Genomic DNA, 19771 nt, shown 5'->3' with positions numbered 1-19771 from the left:
TAGTCTCTCTGTGTGAGTCTCTGTGTGAGTCTCTCTGTGTGAGTGAGTCTCTCTGTGTGTCTGTGTGAGTGAGTCTCTGTGTGTGTGTCTCTGTGAGTGTGAGTATGTGTGTGAGTCTCTGTGAGTCTCTGTGTGTGAGTCTCTGTGTGTGAGTCTGTGTGTGTGTGAGGGTCTCTGTGTGTGAGTCTCTGTGTGTGTGTCTGTGTGAGTCTCTGTGTGTGAGTCTCTGTGTGTGAGTCTCTGTGTGTGAGTCTCTGTGTGTGAGTCTGTGTGTGTGAGAGTCTCTGTGTGTGAGTCTCTGTGTGTGAGTCTCTGTGTGTGAGTCTCTGTGTGTGAGTATGTGTGTGTGAGTCTCTGTGTGTGAGTATGTGTGTGTGAGTCTCTGTGAGTCTCTCTGTGTGAGTCTCTGTGTGTGAGTCTCTGTGTCTCTGTGTGTGAGTCTGTGTGAGTCTGTGTGTGAGTCTCTCTGTGAGTCTCTGTGAGTGTCTGAGTGAGTCTACCAGTCCTCAAATCAGGAGACACACTCTGTGAGTGAGTGTGAGTCTGTGTGTGAGTCTGTGTGTGAGTCTGTGTGTGTGTCGGTGTGTGTGTGAGTCTCTGTGTGTGTGAGTGAGTCTCTGTGAGTGTCTGAGTGAGTCTACCAGTCCTCAGATCAGGTGACACACTCTGTGAGTGAGTGTGAGTCTGTGTGTGTCTGTGTGTGTGAGTCTGTGTGTGAGTCTGTGTGTGCGTCTGTGTGTGAGTGAGTCTCTGTGTGTGTGAGTCTCTCTGAGTGTCTGAGTGAGTCTACCAGTCCTCAAATCAGGTGACACACTCTGTGGGTGTGAGTGTGAGTCTGTGAGTCTGTGAGTGTGTGTCTGTGTGTGAGTCTCTCTGTGTGAGTCTGTGTGTGAGTCTGTGTGAGTCTGTGAGTGAGTCTCTCTGTGTGTCTCTGTGTGTGAGTCTGTGTGAGTCTGTGAGTGAGTCTCTCTGTGAGTCTCTGTGAGTGTCTGAGTGAGTCTACCAGTCCTCAGATCAGATGACACTCTGGGTGTGATTTAGTCTCTCTGTGTGAGTCTCTCTGTGTGAGTCTCTGTGTGTGAGTGAGTCTCTCTGTGTGAGTCTCTGTGAGTCTCTGTGTGTGAGTCTCTGTGAGTCTCTGTGTGTGAGTCTCTGTGTCTCTGTGTGAGTCTCTGTGAGTCTCTCTGTGTGAGTCTCTGTGAGTGTGAGTCTCTGAGTGACTGAGTGAGTGTCTGAGTGAGTCTACCAGTCCTCAGAACAGGTGACACACTCTGAGTGTGAGTTAGTCTCTCTGTGAGTGTGAGTCTCTGTGAGTGTGAGTATGTGTGTGAGTGAGTCTGTGAGTGTGAGTCTCTGTGTCTCTGTGTGTGAGTCTCTGAGTGTCTGTGTGTGAGTCTCTGTGAGTGTGAGTCTGTGTGAGTCTCTGTGTGAGTCTCTGTGTGAGTCTGTGTGTGTGAGTGTGTGTGTGAGTCTCTGTGAGTGAGTCTCTGTGTGTGAGTATGTGTGTGAGTCTGTGTGAGTCTGTGTGTGAGTCTCTCTGTGAGTCTCTCTGAGTGTCTGAGTGAGTCTACCAGTCCTCAGATCAGGTGACACACTCTGGGTGTGAGTTAGTCTCTGTGTGTGAGTCTCTGTGTGTGAGTTAGTCTGTGTGAGTGAGTCTCTCTGTGTGAGTCTCTGTGTGTGAGTTAGTCTGTGTGAGTGAGTCTCTCTGTGAGTCTCTCTGTGAGTCTCTCTGTGAGTCTCTGTGTGTGTGTGTGTGAGACTCTCTGTGAGTCTCTGTGAGTGAGTCTCTGTGAGTGTGAGTCTCTGTGAGTGTGAGTCTCTGTGTGTGAGTTAGTCTCTCTGTGAGTCTCTGTGAGTCTCTGTGTGTGAGTCTCTGTGTGTGAGTCTCTGTGTGAGTCTCTGTGAGTGTGAGTCTGTGTGTGAGTCTCTGTGTCTCTGTGTGTGAGTCTGTGTGAGTCTGTGTGTGAGTCTCTCTGTGAGTCTCTCTGAGTGTCTGAGTGAGTCTACCAGTCCTCAGATCAGGTGACACACTATGTGAGTGAGTTAGTCTCTCTGTGTGTGAGTGAGTCTCTGTGAGTCTCTGTGTGTGTCTCTGTGAGTCTCTGTGAGTCTCTCTGTGTGAGTTAGTCTCTGTGTGTGTGTCTCTGTGTGAGTATGTGTGTGTGAGTCTCTGTGAGTGTCTGTGTGTGAGTCTGTGTGTGAGTCTCTGTGTGTGAGTCTCTTTGTCTCTGTGTGTGAGTCTGTGTGAGTCTGTGTGTGAGTCACTCTGTGAGTCTCTCTGAGTGTCTGAGTGAGTCTACCAGTCCTTAGATCAGGTGACACACTCTGGGTGTGAGTGAGTCTCTCTGTGAGTGTGAGTCCTGTGAGTGTGAGTCTGTGTGAGTCTGTGTGTGTGAGTCTCTGTGAGTGAGTCTCTGTGTGTGTATGTCTCTGTGAGTCTCTGAGTGAGTGTCTGAGTGAGTCTACCAGTCCTCAGATCAGGTGACACACTCTGGGTGTGAGTGTGTCTCTCTGTGAGTCTCTGTGTGTGAGTCTCTGTGTGTGAGTCTCTCTGTATCTCTGTGAGTGTGTGATTCTCTCTGCGAGTGAGTCTCTGAGTGTGAGTATGTGAGTTAGTCTCTGTGTGTGAGTCTCTGTGTGAGTCTCTGTGAGTGTGTGTCTGTGTGTGAGTCTCTGTGTGTGAGTCTCTGTGTGAGTCTCTGTGAGTGTGTGTCTGTGTGTAAGTCTCTGTGTGTGTCTCTGTGAGTCTGAGTCTCTGTGAGTCTCTGTGTGTGAGTGTGTGTGTGAGGCTCTCTGTGTGTGAGTCTGTGTGTGTGAGTCTGTGTGTGAGGCTCTCTGTGAGTCTGTGTGTGAGTCTCTGTGTGTGAGTCTCTGTGTGTGAGTCTCTGTGTGTGAGTCTCTGTGTGAGTCTCTGTGTGAGTCTCTGTGTGAGTGAGTGTCTGAGTGACTGAGTGTGAGTCTGAGTGAGTCTGTGTGAGTCTCTGGTAGTGATGGTGTGAATCAGGATGATGGTGATGATGGTGTGATTTAGGGTGATGATGTTAGTGATGGTAATGATGTTAGTGATGGTGATGATGTTAGTGATGGTGATGATGTTAGTGATGGTGATGATGTTAGTGATGGTGATGATGTTAGTGATGGTGATGATGTTAGTGATGGTGATGATGGTGGTGATGGTGATGATGTTGGTGGTGATGGTGATGATGTTGGTGATGGTGATGATGATGTTAGTGATGGTGATGATGTTAGTGATGGTGATGATGATGTTGGTGATGGTGATGATGTTAGTGATGGTGATGATGTTGGTGATGGTGATGATGTTAGTGATGGTGATGATGTTGGTGATGGTGATGATGTTAGTGATGGTGATGATGTTGGTGATGGTGATGATGTTAGTGATGGTGATGATGTTGGTGATGGTGATGATGTTAGTGATGGTGATGATGTTAGTGATGGTGATGATGTTAGTGATGGTGATGATGTTAGTGATGGTGATGATGTTAGTGATGGTGATGATGTTAGTGATGGTGATGATGTTGGTGATGTGATGATGATGATGATGGTGATGATGGTGATGGTGATGATGTTAGTGATGGTGATGATGTTAGTGATGGTGATGATGTTAGTGATGGTGATGGTGTTAGTGATGGTGATGATGTTGGTGATGGTGATGATGTTAGTGATGGTGATGATGTTGGTGATGTGATGATGATGATGATGGTGATGATGGTGATGGTGATGATGTTGGTGATGGTGATGATGTTGGTGATGTAAGTGATGATGTTGGTGATGGTGATGATGTTAGTGATGGTGATGATGTTGGTGATGGTGATGGTGTTAGTGATGGTGATGATGTTGGTGATGGTGATGATGTTGGTGATGGTGATGATGTTGGTGATGGTGATGATGTTGGTGATGGTGATGATGTAAGTGATGGTGATGATGTTAGTGATGGTGATGATGTTGGTGATGGTGATGATGTTGGTGATGGTGATGATGTTGGTGATGGTGATGATGTTGGTGATGGTGATGATGTTGGTGATGGTGATGATGTTGGTGATGGTGATGATGTTAGTGATGGTGAAGATGTTAGTGATGGTGATGATGTTAGTGATGGTGAAGATGTTAGTGATGGTGATGATGTTAGTGATGGTGATGATGATGGTGATGATAGTGATGGTGATGATGTTGGTGATGGTGATGATGTTAGTGATGGTGATGATGTTAGTGATGGTGATGATGTTAGTGATGGTGATGATGTTAGTGATGGTGATGATGTTGGTGATGGTGATGATGTTAGTGATGATGTTGGTGATGGTAATGATGTTAGTGATGGTGATGATGTTGGTGATGGTGATGGTGATGATGTTAGTGATGGTGATGATGATGGTGATGATGTTGGTGATGGTGATGGTGTTAGTGATGGTGATGATGTTAGTGATGGTGATGATGTTGGTGATGGTGATGATGTTGGTGATGGTGATGATGTTAGTGATGGTGATGATGTTGGTGATGGTGATGGTGATGATGTTAGTGATGGTGATGATGATGGTGATGATGTTGGTGATGGTGATGGTGTTAGTGATGGTGATGATGTTAGTGATGGTGATGATGTTGGTGATGGTGATGATGTTGGTGATGGTGATGATGTTAGTGATGGTGATGATGATGGTGATGATAGTGATGGTGATGATGTTGGTGATGGTGATGATGTTAGTAATGGTTATGATGTTAGTGATGGTGATGATGTTGGTGATGATGATGATGTTGGTGATGGTGATGATGTTAGTGATGGTGATGATGTTAGTGATGGTGATGATGTTGGTGATGGTGATGATGATGTTAGTGATGGTGATGATGTTAGTGATGGTGATGATGTTAGTGATGGTGATGATGTTAGTGATGGTGATGATGTTGGTTATGGTGATGATGTTAGTGATGGTGATGATGTTGGTGATGGTGATGATGGTGATGGTGATGATGTTAGTGATGGTGATGATGTTAGTGATGGTGATGGTGATGATGTTGGTGATGGTGATGATGTTAGTGATGGTGATGATGTTAGTGATGGTGATGATGTTAGTGATGGTGATGATGTTGGTGATGGTGATGATGTTAGTGATGGTGATGATGTTAGTGATGGTGATGATGTTGGTGATGGTGATGATGTTAGTGATGGTGATGATGTCAGTGATGGTGATGATGTTAGTGATGGTGATGATGTTAGTGATGGTGATGATGTTGGTGATGGTGATGATGTTAGTGATGGTGATGATGTTGGTGATGGTGATGATGTTGGTGATGGTGATGATGTTAGTGATGGTGATGATGTTAGTGATGGTGATGATGTTGGTGATGGTGATGATGTTGGTGATGGTGATGATGTTAGTGATGGTGATGGTGTTGATGTAAGTGATGGTGATGATGTTAGTGATGGTGAAGATGTTAGTGATGGTGATGATGTTGGTGATGGTGATGATGTTAGTGATGGTGATGATGTTAGTGATGGTGAAGATGTTAGTGATGGTGATGATGATGGTGATGGTGATGATGTTAGTGATGGTGATGATGTTAGTGATGGTGATGATGTTAGTGATGGTGATGATGTTAGTGATGGTGATGATGTTAGTGATGGTGATGATGTTAGTGATGGTGATGATGATGGTGATGATAGTGATGGTGATGATGTTGGTGATGGTGATGATGTTAGTGATGGTGATGATGTTAGTGATGGTGATGATGTTAGTGATGGTGATGATGTTAGTGATGGTGATGATGTTGGTGATGGTGATGATGTTAGTGATGATGTTGGTGATGGTAATGATGTTAGTGATGGTGATGATGTTGGTGATGGTGATGGTGATGATGTTAGTGATGGTGATGATGATGGTGATGATGTTGGTGATGGTGATGGTGTTAGTGATGGTGATGATGTTAGTGATGGTGATGATGTTGGTGATGGTGATGATGTTGGTGATGGTGATGATGTTGGTGATGGTGATGGTGATGATGTTAGTGATGGTGATGATGATGGTGATGATGTTGGTGATGGTGATGGTGTTAGTGATGGTGATGATGTTAGTGATGGTGATGATGTTGGTGATGGTGATGATGTTGGTGATGGTGATGATGTTAGTGATGGTGATGATGATGGTGATGATAGTGATGGTGATGATGTTGGTGATGGTGATGATGTTAGTAATGGTTATGATGTTAGTGATGGTGATGATGTTGGTGATGATGATGATGTTGGTGATGGTGATGATGTTAGTGATGGTGATGATGTTAGTGATGGTGATGATGTTGGTGATGGTGATGATGATGTTAGTGATGGTGATGATGTTAGTGATGGTGATGATGTTAGTGATGGTGATGATGTTAGTGATGGTGATGATGTTGGTTATGGTGATGATGTTAGTGATGGTGATGATGTTGGTGATGGTGATGATGGTGATGGTGATGATGTTAGTGATGGTGATGATGTTAGTGATGGTGATGGTGATGATGTTGGTGATGGTGATGATGTTAGTGATGGTGATGATGTTAGTGATGGTGATGATGTTAGTGATGGTGATGATGTTGGTGATGGTGATGATGTTAGTGATGGTGATGATGTTAGTGATGGTGATGATGTTGGTGATGGTGATGATGTTAGTGATGGTGATGATGTCAGTGATGGTGATGATGTTAGTGATGGTGATGATGTTAGTGATGGTGATGATGTTGGTGATGGTGATGATGTTAGTGATGGTGATGATGTTGGTGATGGTGATGATGTTGGTGATGGTGATGATGTTGGTGATGGTGATGGTGTTGATGTAAGTGATGGTGATGATGTTAGTGATGGTGAAGATGTTAGTGATGGTGATGATGTTGGTGATGGTGATGATGTTAGTGATGGTGATGATGTTAGTGATGGTGATGATGTTAGTGATGGTGATGATGTTAGTGATGGTGAAGATGTTAGTGATGGTGATGATGATGGTGATGGTGATGATGTTAGTGATGGTGATGATGTTAGTGATGGTGATGATGTTAGTGATGGTGATGATGTTAGTGATGGTGATGATGTTGGTGATGGTGATGATGTTAGTGATGGTGATGGTGTTAGTGATGGTCATGATGTTAGTGATGGTGGTGATGATGGTGATGGTGATGATGTTGGTGATGGTAATGATGGTGGTGATGGTGATGATGTTAGTGATTGTGATGTTAGTGATGGTGATGATGTTAGTGATGGTGATGATGTTGGTGATGGTGATGATGTTAGTGATGGTGATGTTAGTGATGGTGATGATGTTAGTGATGATGGTGATGTTGGTGATGGTGATGATGTTGGTGATGGTGATGATGATGATTTTAGTGATGATGTTAGTGATGGTGATGATGTTAGTGATGGTGATGATGTTAGTGATGGTGATGATGTTGGTGATGGTGATGATGGTGGTGATGGTGATGATGTTGGTGATGGTGATGATGGTGATGATGGTGATGATGTTAGTGATGGTGATGATGTTAGTGATGGTGATGATGTTAGTGATGGTGATGATGTTGGTGATGGTGATGATGTTAGTGATGATGTTAGTGATGGTGATGATGTTGGTGATGGTGATGATGGTGGTGATGGTGATGATGTTGGTGATGGTGATGATGTTAGTGATGGTGATGATGTTAGTGATGGTGATGATGGTGGTGATGGTGATGATGTTGGTGATGGTGATGATGTTAGTGATGGTGATGATGTTAGTGATGGTGATGATGTTGGTGATGGTGATGATGGTAGTGATGGTGATGATGTTAGTGATGATGTAAGTGATGGTAATGATGATGGTGATGATGTTCGTGATGGTGATGATGTTAGTGATGGTGATGATGATGGTGATGATGTTAGTGATGGTGATGATGATGGTGATGATGTTAGTGATGGTGATGATGTTGGTGATGGTGATGATGTTGGTGATGGTGATGATGTTGGTGATGATGTTGGTGATGGTGATGATGATGATGTTAGTGATGGTGATGATGTTAGTGATGGTGGTGATGGTGGTGATGGTGATGATGTTAGTGATGGTGATGATGTTAGTGATGGTGATGATGGTGGTGATGGTGATGATGGTGGTGATGGTGATGATGTTAGTGATGGTGATGATGGTGGTGATGGTGATGATGTTGGTGATGGTGATGATGTTAGTGATGGTGATGATGGTGGTGATGGTGATGATGTTGGTGATGGTGATGATGTTAGTGATGGTGATGATGTTAGTGATGGTGATGATGGTGGTGATGGTGATGATGTTAGTGATGGTGATGATGTTAGTGATGGTGATGTTAGTGATGGTGATGATGTTAGTGATGGTGATGATGATGGTGATGGTGATGATGTTAGTGATGGTGATGATGTTGGTGATGGTGATGATGTTAGTGATGGTGATGATGTTAGTGATGGTGATGATGTTGGTGATGGTGATGATGATGTAAGTGATGGTGATGATGTTAGTGATGGTGTTAGTGATGGTGATGATGTTGGTGATGGTGATGTTGTTAGTGATGGTGATGTTAGTGATGATGATGATGTTGGTGATGTTGATGTAAGTGATGGTGATGATGATGGTGATGATGGTGTGATTCAGGGTGATGATGTAAGTGATGGTAATGATGATGTAGGTGATGATGGTGATGATGGTGATGATGTTGTGAGTCAGCGTGATGAGGTGGATGTAGGAGGGGAATCTACCGATGAGGCTCCTCCACCTCCTCGCTGGAAGCCGAAGACTTTGAGCCGACTCACCCAGTGGACTACAAATCAGCCTGCAGGTGGTGAGACTCACTCACAGACTCACTCACAGACTCACTCACAGACTCACAGACTCACTCACTCACTCACAGACTCACTCACTCACTCATAGACTGACTCACTCACTCACAGACTCACTCAGAGACTCACTCACAGACTCACTCACAGACTCACTCACAGACTCACTCACAGACTCACTCACTCAGACACTCACAGACTCACTCACAGACTCACCCAGTGGACTACAAATCAGCCTGCAGGTGGTGAGACTCACTCACAGACTCACTCACAGACTCACTCACAGACTCACAGACTCACTCACTCACTCACAGACTCACTCACTCACTCATAGACTGACTCACTCACTCACAGACTCACTCAGAGACTCACTCACAGACTCACTCACAGACTCACTCACAGACTCACTCACAGACTCACTCACTCAGACACTCACAGACTCACTCACAGACTCACCCAGTGGACTACAAATCAGCCTGCAGGTGGTGAGACTCACTCACAGACTCACTCAGACACTCACAGACTCACAGACTCACTCACAGACTCACTCACAGACTCACTCAGAGACTCACTCACAGACTCACTCACTCACAGACTCACTCACAGACTCACCCAGTGGACTACAAATCAGCCTGCAGGTGGTGAGACTCACTCACAGACTCACTCACAGACTCACTCACAGACTCACAGACTCACTCACAGACTCACTCACTCACTCACAGACTCACTCACAGACTCACCCAGTGGACTACAAATCAGCCTGCAGGTGGTGAGACTCACTCATAGACTCACTCACAGACTCACTCACAGACTCACCCAGTGGACTACAAATCAGCCTGCAGGTGGTGAGGCTCACTCACAGACTCACTCACTCAGAGACTCACTCACAGACTCACTCACTCACAGACTCACTCACTCACAGACTCACTCACAGACTCACCCAGTGGACTACAAATCAGCCTGCAGGTGGTGAGACTCACTCACAGACTCACTCACAGACTCACTCACTCACAGACTCACTCACAGACTCACTCACAGACTCACTCACAGACTCACTCACAGACTCACTCACAGACTCACCCAGTGGACTACAAATCAGCCTGCAGGTGGTGAGACTCACTCAAAGACTCACTCACAGACTCACTCACAGACTCACTCACTCACAGACTCACTCACAGACTCACCCAGTGGACTACAAATCAGCCTGCAGGTGGTGAGACTCACTCACAGACTCACTCAGAGACTCACTCACAGACTCACTCAGACACTCACTCACTCACAGACTCACTCACAGACTCACTCACAGACTCACTCAGACACTCACTCAGAGACTCACTCACAGACTCACTCAGAGACTCACTCACAGACTCACTCAGACACTCACTCACAGACTCACTCAGAGACTCACTCAGAGACTCACTCACAGACTCACTCACTCACAGACTCACTCACTCACAGACTCACTCACAGACTCACCCAGTGGACTACAAATCAGCCTGCAGGTGGTGAGACTCACTCACAGACTCACTCACTCACAGACTCACTCACAGACTCACTCACAGACTCACTCACAGACTCACTCACAGACTCACTCACAGACTCACTCACTCACTCACAGACTCACTCACTCACAGACTCACTCACTCACAGACTCACTCACAGACTCAGAGACTCACTCACAGACTCAGAGACTCACTCAGACACTCAGAGACTCACTCAGAGACTCACTCAGACACTCACTCACAGACTCACTCACAGACTCACTCACAGACTCACTCACTCACAGACTCACTCACAGACTCACTCACAGACTCACTCACAGACTCACTCACTCAGACACTCACAGACTCACTCATAGACTCATTCACTCAGAGACTCACTCACTCACTCACAGACTCACTCACTCACTCACAGAATCACTCACAGACTCACTCACTCAGAGACTCACTCACTCACTCACAGACTCACTCAGAGACTCACTCACAGACTCACTCAGAGACTCACTCACAGACTCACTCAGAGACTCACTCACAGACTCACTCAGAGACTCACTCAGACACTCACAGACTCACTCACTCACAGACTCACTCACTTACAGACTCACTCACAGACTCACTCACAGAATCACTCACAGACTCACTCACTCACTCACTCACAGACTCACTCACTCAGAGACTCACTCACAGACTCACTCAGAGACTCACTCACTCACAGACTCACTCACAGACTCACAGACTCACTCACAGACTCACTCACAGACTCACTCACAGACTCAATCAGACACTCACTCACTCACAGACTCACTCACAGACTCACTCACTTACAGACTCACTCAGACACTCACTCACTCACTCAGAGACTCACTCACAGACTCACTCACAGACTCACTCACAGACTCACAGACTCACTCACAGACTCACTCACAGACTCACTCACAGACTCACTCACAGACTCACTCACTCACTCACAGACTCACTCAGACACTCACAGACTCACTCACAGACTCACTCACTCACAGACTCACTCACTCAGACACTCACTCACTCACAGACTCACTCACAGACTCACTCACAGACTCACTCACAGACTCACTCACTCACTCACAGACTCACTCACAGACTCACAGACTCACTCACTCACTCAGACACTCTCTCACTCAGAGACTCACTCAGAGACCCTCTCACTCACTCACAGACTCACTCACTCAGAGACTCAGTCACAGACTCACTCACTCACAGACTCACTCACTCACTCATAGACTCATTCACAGACTCACTCAAAGACTCACTCACAGACTCACTCACAGACTCACTCACTCAGAGACTCACTCACTCAGACACTCACAGACTCACTCACAGACTCACTCACTCAGAGACTCACTCACAGACTCACTCACTCACAGACTCACTCAGACACTCAGAGACTCACTCACTCAGACACTCACTCACTCACAGACTCACTCACAGACTCACTCACTCACTCACAGACTCACTCACAAACTCACTCACAGACTCACTCACAGACTCACTCACTCACTCACAGACTCACTCACAGACTCACTCACAGACTCACTCACAGACTCACTCACTCAGAGACTCACTCAGAGACTCACTCAGAGACTCACTCACTCACTCACAGACTCACTCAGAGACTCACTCACTCACTCACAGACTCACTCAGAGACTCACTCAGAGACTCACTCAGAGACTCAGAGACTCACTCACTCACAGACTCACTCACAGACTCACTCACTCACAGACTCACTCAGACACTCAGAGACTCACTCACAGACTCACTCAGACACTCAGAGACTCACTCACTCATAGACTCACTCACTCAGAGACTCACTCAGAGACTCACTCACTCACAGACTCACTCACTCACAGACTCACTCACTCACAGACTCACTCAGAGACTCACTCACTCAGAGACTCACTCATTCACTCACAGACTCACTCACAGACTCACTCAGACTCACTCACTCAGAGACTCACTCACTCACAGACTCACTCAGAGACTCACTCACTCAGAGACTCACTCACTCACTCACAGACTCACTCACAGACTCACTCAGACTCACTCACTCAGAGACTCACTCACTCAAAGACTCACTCAGAGACTCACTCAGAGACTCACTCACAGACTCACTCACAGACTCACAGACTCACTCACTCACTCAGAGACTCACTCAGAGACTCACTCAGAGACTCACTCAGAGACTCACTCAGAGACTCACAGACTCACTCACTCACTCACAGACTCACTCACTCACAGACTTACTCACAGACTCACTCACAGACTCACTCACTCAGATACTCACTCACAGACTCACTCACTCACTCACAGACTCACTCAGAGACTCACTCACAGACTCACTCACAGACTCACTCAGAGACTCACTCACAGACTCACTCAGAGACTCACTCACAGACTCACTCACTCACAGACTCACTCAGAGACTCACTCAGAGACTCACTCACAGACTCACTCACTCACAGACTCACTCACTCACAGACTCACTCACAGACTCACCCAGTGGACTACAAATCAGCCTGCAGGTGGTGAGACTCACTCACAGACTCACTCACTCACAGACTCACTCACAGACTCACTCACAGACTCACTCACAGACTCACTCACAGACTCACTCACTCACTCACAGACTCACTCACTCACAGACTCACTCACTCACAGACTCACTCACAGACTCAGAGACTCACTCACAGACTCAGAGACTCACTCAGACACTCAGAGACTCACTCAGAGACTCACTCAGACACTCACTCACAGACTCACTCACAGACTCACTCACAGACTCACTCACTCACAGACTCACTCACAGACTCACTCACAGACTCACTCACAGACTCACTCACTCAGACACTCACAGACTCACTCATAGACTCATTCACTCAGAGACTCACTCACTCACTCACAGACTCACTCACTCACTCACAGAATCACTCACAGACTCACTCACTCAGAGACTCACTCACTCACTCACAGACTCACTCAGAGACTCACTCACAGACTCACTCAGAGACTCACTCACAGACTCACTCAGAGACTCACTCACAGACTCACTCAGAGACTCACTCAGACACTCACAGACTCACTCACTCACAGACTCACTCACTTACAGACTCACTCACAGACTCACTCACAGAATCACTCACAGACTCACTCACTCACTCACTCACAGACTCACTCACTCAGAGACTCACTCACAGACTCACTCAGAGACTCACTCACTCACAGACTCACTCACAGACTCACAGACTCACTCACAGACTCACTCACAGACTCACTCACAGACTCAATCAGACACTCACTCACTCACAGACTCACTCACAGACTCACTCACTTACAGACTCACTCAGACACTCACTCACTCACTCAGAGACTCACTCACAGACTCACTCACAGACTCACTCACAGACTCACAGACTCACTCACAGACTCACTCACAGACTCACTCACAGACTCACTCACAGACTCACTCACTCACTCACAGACTCACTCAGACACTCACAGACTCACTCACAGACTCACTCACTCACAGACTCACTCACTCAGACACTCACTCACTCACAGACTCACTCACAGACTCACTCACAGACTCACTCACAGACTCACTCACTCACTCACAGACTCACTCACAGACTCACAGACTCACTCACTCACTCAGACACTCTCTCACTCAGAGACTCACTCAGAGACCCTCTCACTCACTCACAGACTCACTCACTCAGAGACTCAGTCACAGACTCACTCACTCACAGACTCACTCACTCACTCATAGACTCATTCACAGACTCACTCAAAGACTCACTCACAGACTCACTCACAGACTCACTCACTCAGAGACTCACTCACTCAGACACTCACAGACTCACTCACAGACTCACTCACTCAGAGACTCACTCACAGACTCACTCACTCACAGACTCACTCAGACACTCAGAGACTCACTCACTCAGACACTCACTCACTCACAGACTCACTCACAGACTCACTCACTCACTCACAGACTCACTCACAAACTCACTCACAGACTCACTCACAGACTCACTCACTCACTCACAGACTCACTCACAGACTCACTCACAGACTCACTCACAGACTCACTCACTCAGAGACTCACTCAGAGACTCACTCAGAGACTCACTCACTCACTCACAGACTCACTCAGAGACTCACTCACTCACTCACAGACTCACTCAGAGACTCACTCAGAGACTCACTCAGAGACTCAGAGACTCACTCACTCACAGACTCACTCACAGACTCACTCACTCACAGACTCACTCAGACACTCAGAGACTCACTCACAGACTCACTCAGACACTCAGAGACTCACTCACTCATAGACTCACTCACTCAGAGACTCACTCAGAGACTCACTCACTCACAGACTCACTCACTCACAGACTCACTCACTCACAGACTCACTCAGAGACTCACTCACTCAGAGACTCACTCATTCACTCACAGACTCACTCACAGACTCACTCAGACTCACTCACTCAGAGACTCACTCACTCACAGACTCACTCAGAGACTCACTCACTCAGAGACTCACTCACTCACTCACAGACTCACTCACAGACTCACTCAGACTCACTCACTCAGAGACTCACTCACTCAAAGACTCACTCAGAGACTCACTCAGAGACTCACTCACAGACTCACTCACAGACTCACAGACTCACTCACTCACTCAGAGACTCACTCAGAGACTCACTCAGAGACTCACTCAGAGACTCACTCAGAGACTCACAGACTCACTCACTCACTCACAGACTCACTCACTCACAGACTTACTCACAGACTCACTCACTCACAGACTCACTCACAGACTCACTCACTCACAGACTCACTCACAGACTCACTCACAGACTCACTCACTCAAAGACTCACTCACTCACTCACAGACTCACTCAGACACTCAGAGACTCACTCACTCACAGACTCACTCAGAGACTCACTCAGAGACTCACTCACTCACTCACAGACTCACTCAGACACTCAGAGACTCACTCACTCATAGACTCACTCACAGACTCAATCACAGACTCACCCAGTGGACTACAAATCAGCCTACAGGTGGTGAGGCTCACTCACAGACTCACTCACTCAGAGACTCACTCACAGACTCACTCACTCAGAGACTCACTCAGAGACTCACAGACTCACTCACTCACTCACAGACTCACTCACAGACTCACAGACTCACTCAGAGCCTCACTCACTCACAGACTCACTCACTCACTCACTCACAGACTCACTCACTCACTCACAGACTCACTCACTCACAGACTCACTCACTCACAGACTCACTCAGACACTCAGAGACTCACTCACTCATAGACTCACTCACAGACTCACTCACAGACTCACCCAGTGGACTACAAATCAGCCTGCAGGTGGTGAGACTCACTCACAGACTCACTCACAGACTCACTCACAGACTCACTCACTCACAGACTCACTCACAGACTCACCCAGTGGACTACAAATCAGCCTGCAGGTGGTGAGACTCACTCACAGACTCACTCAGAGACTCACTCACAGACTCACTCAGACACTCACTCACTCACAGACTCACTCACAGACTCACTCACAGACTCACTCAGACACTCACTCAGAGACTCACTCACAGACTCACTCAGAGACTCACTCACAGACTCACTCAGACACTCACTCACAGACTCACTCAGAGACTCACTCAGAGACTCACTCACAGACTCACTCACTCACAGACTCACTCACTCACAGACTCACTCACAGACTCACCCAGTGGACTACAAATCAGCCTGCAGGTGGTGAGACTCACTCACAGACTCACTCACTCACAGACTCACTCACAGACTCACTCACAGACTCACTCACAGACTCACTCACAGACTCACTCACAGACTCACTCACTCACTCACAGACTCACTCACTCACAGACTCACTCACTCACAGACTCACTCACAGACTCAGAGACTCACTCACAGACTCAGAGACTCACTCAGACACTCAGAGACTCACTCAGAGACTCACTCAGACACTCACTCACAGACTCACTCACAGACTCACTCACAGACTCACTCACTCACAGACTCACTCACAGACTCACTCACAGACTCACTCACAGACTCACTCACTCAGACACTCACAGACTCACTCATAGACTCATTCACTCAGAGACTCACTCACTCACTCACAGACTCACTCACTCACTCACAGAATCACTCACAGACTCACTCACTCAGAGACTCACTCACTCACTCACAGACTCACTCAGAGACTCACTCACAGACTCACTCAGAGACTCACTCACAGACTCACTCAGAGACTCACTCACAGACTCACTCAGAGACTCACTCAGACACTCACAGACTCACTCACTCACAGACTCACTCACTTACAGACTCACTCACAGACTCACTCACAGAATCACTCACAGACTCACTCACTCACTCACTCACAGACTCACTCACTCAGAGACTCACTCACAGACTCACTCAGAGACTCACTCACTCACAGACTCACTCACAGACTCACAGACTCACTCACAGACTCACTCACAGACTCACTCACAGACTCAATCAGACACTCACTCACTCACAGACTCACTCACAGACTCACTCACTTACAGACTCACTCAGACACTCACTCACTCACTCAGAGACTCACTCACAGACTCACTCACAGACTCACTCACAGACTCACAGACTCACTCACAGACTCACTCACAGACTCACTCACAGACTCACTCACAGACTCACTCACTCACTCACAGACTCACTCAGACACTCACAGACTCACTCACAGACTCACTCACTCACAGACTCACTCACTCAGACACTCACTCACTCACAGACTCACTCACAGACTCACTCACAGACTCACTCACAGACTCACTCACTCACTCACAGACTCACTCACAGACTCACAGACTCACTCACTCACTCAGACACTCTCTCACTCAGAGACTCACTCAGAGACCCTCTCACTCACTCACAGACTCACTCACTCAGAGACTCAGTCACAGACTCACTCACTCACAGACTCACTCACTCACTCATAGACTCATTCACAGACTCACTCAAAGACTCACTCACAGACTCACTCACAGACTCACTCACTCAGAGACTCACTCACTCAGACACTCACAGACTCACTCACAGACTCACTCACTCAGAGACTCACTCACAGACTCACTCACTCACAGACTCACTCAGACACTCAGAGACTCACTCACTCAGACACTCACTCACTCACAGACTCACTCACAGACTCACTCACTCACTCACAGACTCACTCACAAACTCACTCACAGACTCACTCACAGACTCACTCACTCACTCACAGACTCACTCACAGACTCACTCACAGACTCACTCACAGACTCACTCACTCAGAGACTCACTCAGAGACTCACTCAGAGACTCACTCACTCACTCACAGACTCACTCAGAGACTCACTCACTCACTCACAGACTCACTCAGAGACTCACTCAGAGACTCACTCAGAGACTCAGAGACTCACTCACTCACAGACTCACTCACAGACTCACTCACTCACAGACTCACTCAGACACTCAGAGACTCACTCACAGACTCACTCAGACACTCAGAGACTCACTCACTCATAGACTCACTCACTCAGAGACTCACTCAGAGACTCACTCACTCACAGACTCACTCACTCACAGACTCACTCACTCACAGACTCACTCAGAGACTCACTCACTCAGAGACTCACTCATTCACTCACAGACTCACTCACAGACTCACTCAGACTCACTCACTCAGAGACTCACTCACTCACAGACTCACTCAGAGACTCACTCACTCAGAGACTCACTCACTCACTCACAGACTCACTCACAGACTCACTCAGACTCACTCACTCAGAGACTCACTCACTCAAAGACTCACTCAGAGACTCACTCAGAGACTCACTCACAGACTCACTCACAGACTCACAGACTCACTCACTCACTCAGAGACTCACTCAGAGACTCACTCAGAGACTCACTCAGAGACTCACTCAGAGACTCACAGACTCACTCACTCACTCACAGACTCACTCACTCACAGACTTACTCACAGACTCACTCACAGACTCACTCACTCAGATACTCACTCACAGACTCACTCACTCACTCACAGACTCACTCAGAGACTCACTCACAGACTCACTCACAGACTCACTCAGAGACTCACTCACAGACTCACTCAGAGACTCACTCACAGACTCACTCACTCACAGACTCACTCAGAGACTCACTCAGAGACTCACTCACAGACTCACTCACTCACAGACTCACTCACTCACAGACTCACTCACAGACTCACCCAGTGGACTACAAATCAGCCTGCAGGTGGTGAGACTCACTCACAGACTCACTCACTCACAGACTCACTCACAGACTCACTCACAGACTCACTCACAGACTCACTCACAGACTCACTCACTCACTCACAGACTCACTCACTCACAGACTCACTCACTCACAGACTCACTCACAGACTCAGAGACTCACTCACAGACTCAGAGACTCACTCAGACACTCAGAGACTCACTCAGAGACTCACTCAGACACTCACTCACAGACTCACTCACAGACTCACTCACAGACTCACTCACTCACAGACTCACTCACAGACTCACTCACAGACTCACTCACAGACTCACTCACTCAGACACTCACAGACTCACTCATAGACTCATTCACTCAGAGACTCACTCACTCACTCACAGACTCACTCACTCACTCACAGAATCACTCACAGACTCACTCACTCAGAGACTCACTCACTCACTCACAGACTCACTCAGAGACTCACTCACAGACTCACTCAGAGACTCACTCACAGACTCACTCAGAGACTCACTCACAGACTCACTCAGAGACTCACTCAGACACTCACAGACTCACTCACTCACAGACTCACTCACTTACAGACTCACTCACAGACTCACTCACAGAATCACTCACAGACTCACTCACTCACTCACTCACAGACTCACTCACTCAGAGACTCACTCACAGACTCACTCAGAGACTCACTCACTCACAGACTCACTCACAGACTCACAGACTCACTCACAGACTCACTCACAGACTCACTCACAGACTCAATCAGACACTCACTCACTCACAGACTCACTCACAGACTCACTCACTTACAGACTCACTCAGACACTCACTCACTCACTCAGAGACTCACTCACAGACTCACTCACAGACTCACTCACAGACTCACAGACTCACTCACAGACTCACTCACAGACTCACTCACAGACTCACTCACAGACTCACTCACTCACTCACAGACTCACTCAGACACTCACAGACTCACTCACAGACTCACTCACTCACAGACTCACTCACTCAGACACTCACTCACTCACAGACTCACTCACAGACTCACTCACAGACTCACTCACAGACTCAC

General features: G+C 47.3%; 1 protein-coding gene across 1 annotated transcript in view; it reads left to right on the top strand.

The window, feature by feature from the left end:
- The window catches only part of LOC116938375 (uncharacterized), a 70212-nt gene that overhangs the window by 26392 nt on the left and 24049 nt on the right, over positions 1-19771 (top strand). The window contains exon 6 of the mRNA XM_076057478.1: positions 8706-8820. Coding sequence (XP_075913593.1) covers positions 8706-8820 — 115 coding nt within the window. The remainder of the gene's footprint in view (positions 1-8705; positions 8821-19771) is intronic.

The sequence above is a fragment of the Petromyzon marinus genome, chromosome 82 (genome assembly GCF_048934315.1).
Source record: "Petromyzon marinus isolate PM22_M1 ecotype Great Lakes invasive population chromosome 82, UKy_Petmar_22M1.pri1.0, whole genome shotgun sequence".
NCBI classification, from domain to species: domain Eukaryota; kingdom Metazoa; phylum Chordata; class Hyperoartia; order Petromyzontiformes; family Petromyzontidae; genus Petromyzon; species Petromyzon marinus.
Note: the sequence above shows the minus strand (reverse complement) of the source record. Positions and strands in the feature narration are given on the sequence as shown.